Genomic DNA, 3,154 nt, shown 5'->3' on the forward strand with positions numbered 1-3,154 from the left:
ATCGTTTGATTTTTTTTTTTTTTTTTTTTTTATGAATTATTTACACGATGTTTTTTTAATTTCGATCCGGAATTTTTTTTTTTAATTTAAAAAAAAAAGTTTTATAAAATCTTTAAACGAAAAAAAAAAAAGAGGGGGGAAAGAAAAAGGAAAATAAAAGGAAAAAAAAGGAAAATTGAATTTTTTAAATAATGTAGGAATAAATTATTTATCGATTTACTTTTTTTTTTTTTTTTATTTCAACGTCCGGGTCAATACAACGAAATAAAATATTTAAAATTTATCTCATTGAGGACGGTAACGATATCTCATTATTTTTTAACGAATGATACGTTTGAAAAAAGAGAGAGAGAGGGAAAGAGAGAGAGAGAGGGAAAGAGAGAGAGAGAGAGAGAGAGAGAGAGAGAGAGAGAGATAGAGAATGAGGGGGAGAAAGAGAGATAGAGAGAGAGAATTTAACATAAATGTTACAATAGTTTGATGAACACGATTTGAAATTATGTAATATTTTACATGTCATGGATTAATTGAAAATAATTCAAGTTAATAATAAGTTTGTTTTTATTGCACTTCGAGAAAAGAAAAGAATTTTCTCGATGTTTTTGTTCTTATCCGAATAAAAGAAAATAGAATAAAAGAAAAAAAAATGGCGAATGAAGAAAACGTTTAAAAATTAAAATTCAATTATGGAAAGTGTCAAATGTGTAACATTTTTTTTTTAAGGTTTAGTTTTTAACACTATCGGCGACATATAATTTTTATTTCATTCGTTTGTTTGTTTGTTTGTTTGTTTGTTTGACGAATTAGATTTTAACGTTAAATGTCATTTTATAATTTAAAAAAAAAAAAAAAAAAAAAAAAAAGGTAAAATTTATTTTGTGCGACTAATCACTAAATTTTTTTTGATTTTTTAAAACGGAAAACTTCATACCTTTTATTATTAATATTATTATTATTATTATTATTATTATTATTATTGATTTTTTTTTGTCTATTTATTTTGTAGTTATTAATTAATCCTAAGATTCAATTCAAATCACAGACTGCTTCCTAATTCGCTCGATCTCCTTCTGTCTATGTGCGTCATGTACGTTTCCGAATAAGTACTTCTAGTTCTATCATCGTATCTCAGACTTGCTCTACGAACGTCCAATGCGTCCAAATCACTCGGTGGACGTTTACATAAGCTACAAAAAGCACATTGCAAAGTGTTTTTAAACGCTTCTCTAAAATCTCTGTTAAAGTAAGCGTATATCAATGGATTTAAAGTCGAATTAAAGTAACCTATCCAAAAAAGTAAGGCTACGACGATCGGAGGAGTTTCACAGTCGCAAAGCGTTGCCGCGACGTACCACAGAAAAAATGGCAACCAACAAAGTATAAAGGTACCCATTATGATACCCAAAGTTCTTGCCGCTTTGTGTTCACGTTTCATTTTAATTAAATTTCTATCTTTCGTAGGAGTCGAATGAAGGTCGGCCGTCGTTATGCTGTCGTGAAGCGTGAGAGTTTTGGACGACCCGCCGCTGCTGGACAAAACATCGCCATTTATGTTGTTTATTTCTTTGCTGCTTCGATGATGGTTGAGCAACATGGCGTTACCCTGACGTTCGTGTAATTGTTTTTCCTGACGATTGGCTTCTTTGAATATGGCCAGGTAAGTGAATATCATTATCGTACACGGTATCCAAAAACTTATGCTCGATGATATAATGGCGAATAATTTATTAACCTTGAAATCACATTCGTACGGATTGTTATCGCGAAATATTTTATGTTCTTCAGTCGTATACCAACCTAAAAATATCGGTACGAAACTTATCATGGCCGGAGATAACCAAGTGTTCAACAACATTATCCACACCACTTTTTTTGTCATGTTAATGGGATACCTTAGGGGTTTAACAATCGCGTAATACCTATCGACACTTATGCAACACAAATGTAATATGCTCGCGGTCGAAAAATAAACGTCGAAACTGTTCCAAACGTCGCACATGAAATACCCGAAAATCCATTTACCGGTAACTTGTACGCTAAAATTAAACGTCATGGCGACCATGGCGACAAGCATGTCGGCAAACGCTAGGGACACGACAAAATAATTCGTTATTATTCTTAATTTTCTATGTCTCATGACGGACACAATGACCAATAGGTTACCGAAAATTGCGGCAACAATGATAAAGCTCATTATTAATATTTTAATAACGTTTGCTAATATTATTGTCCAACTTTGAGTTTCTTCCGACGTTAGTATAATCGGAAAATCCGTAACGTTAAAATCGAACGGATTTTGTTCGTTGATCACTTCATTGTTTTTATCGGAGTTTAAAAAAAAATGAGTCGATGTCGTCGAGGGAAACGACGACGACGACGACGACGGCGAATTTTGAGAATGATGATGATGATGATTGTTATGATCTTTTCTCGATACCGAATCCATCGTGTCGACATTTCCAAAAGTGCTTTCAACACCGGCACTTCCTATTGACGGTGCCATTACAAACACACACATATACATTTATCTATGTATGTATGTATGTGTGTACATATATATGTATTTATATATATATATATATACGTAATTGGCAATTTAGTAATGAATGTTTTCGATAAATTTCGCCATTTTTGTCTTTTTTCTAATGACACGTTCGAATTTATCTGCAAAAAAAAAAAAAACAAATTATTTTTTTTGATTATCGTTATCGTACTTTTATAACTTTTTTTTTTTTTTCTGTCTGGTAGTACAAACAAAAATTAAGGATTTGAGTGAGTGAGAGAGAGAGAGAAAAAAGGCAGAAAGAGAGAGAGAAAGAGGAAGAGAGAGAGAGAGAGAGGGAAATTTTAAAAAGTGAGAAAAAAAGGTAACATGGGGTAACCTTTTTACCATTCATTTCTCTAATAATATTTCTTCTGTTTGTTTTCATTCTCTTTTTACCCCCCTTCCCCCCCCCTCCCACGACAAATAAAAAAAATTTATTATTATTATTATCATTATCGCGAAATAAAAAAAAAAAAAAAACGCGGCAAATAAATTATTATTTTATTTAATAATAAAAAAAAAAAAAAAAAAAAAAAAAATTTATAAAAAAATAAGCGAGGGAATAAAATTTAAACCGGGGGGAAAAATATATTTATTTTTTTTTTAAGG

General features: G+C 31.1%; 1 protein-coding gene across 1 annotated transcript; it reads right to left on the minus strand.

The window, feature by feature from the left end:
* Positions 1 to 1,036: 1,036 nt before the first annotated feature.
* Positions 1,037 to 2,503, minus strand: Phum_PHUM497230 (class A rhodopsin-like G-protein coupled receptor GPRoar1, putative; the record flags this gene model as incomplete). The annotated part of the gene is made up of 2 exons (XM_002430689.1): positions 1,037 to 2,310; positions 2,479 to 2,503. The coding sequence occupies 2 exons, from the start codon at positions 2,501 to 2,503 to the stop codon at positions 1,037 to 1,039; spliced, it is 1,299 nt and encodes a 432-aa protein (XP_002430734.1).
* Between the last annotated feature and the right edge of the window lie 651 nt (positions 2,504 to 3,154).

Source organism: Pediculus humanus, genomic scaffold (assembly GCF_000006295.1).
Source record: "Pediculus humanus corporis 1103172108266 genomic scaffold, whole genome shotgun sequence".
NCBI classification, from domain to species: Eukaryota; Metazoa; Arthropoda; class Insecta; order Psocodea; family Pediculidae; genus Pediculus; species Pediculus humanus.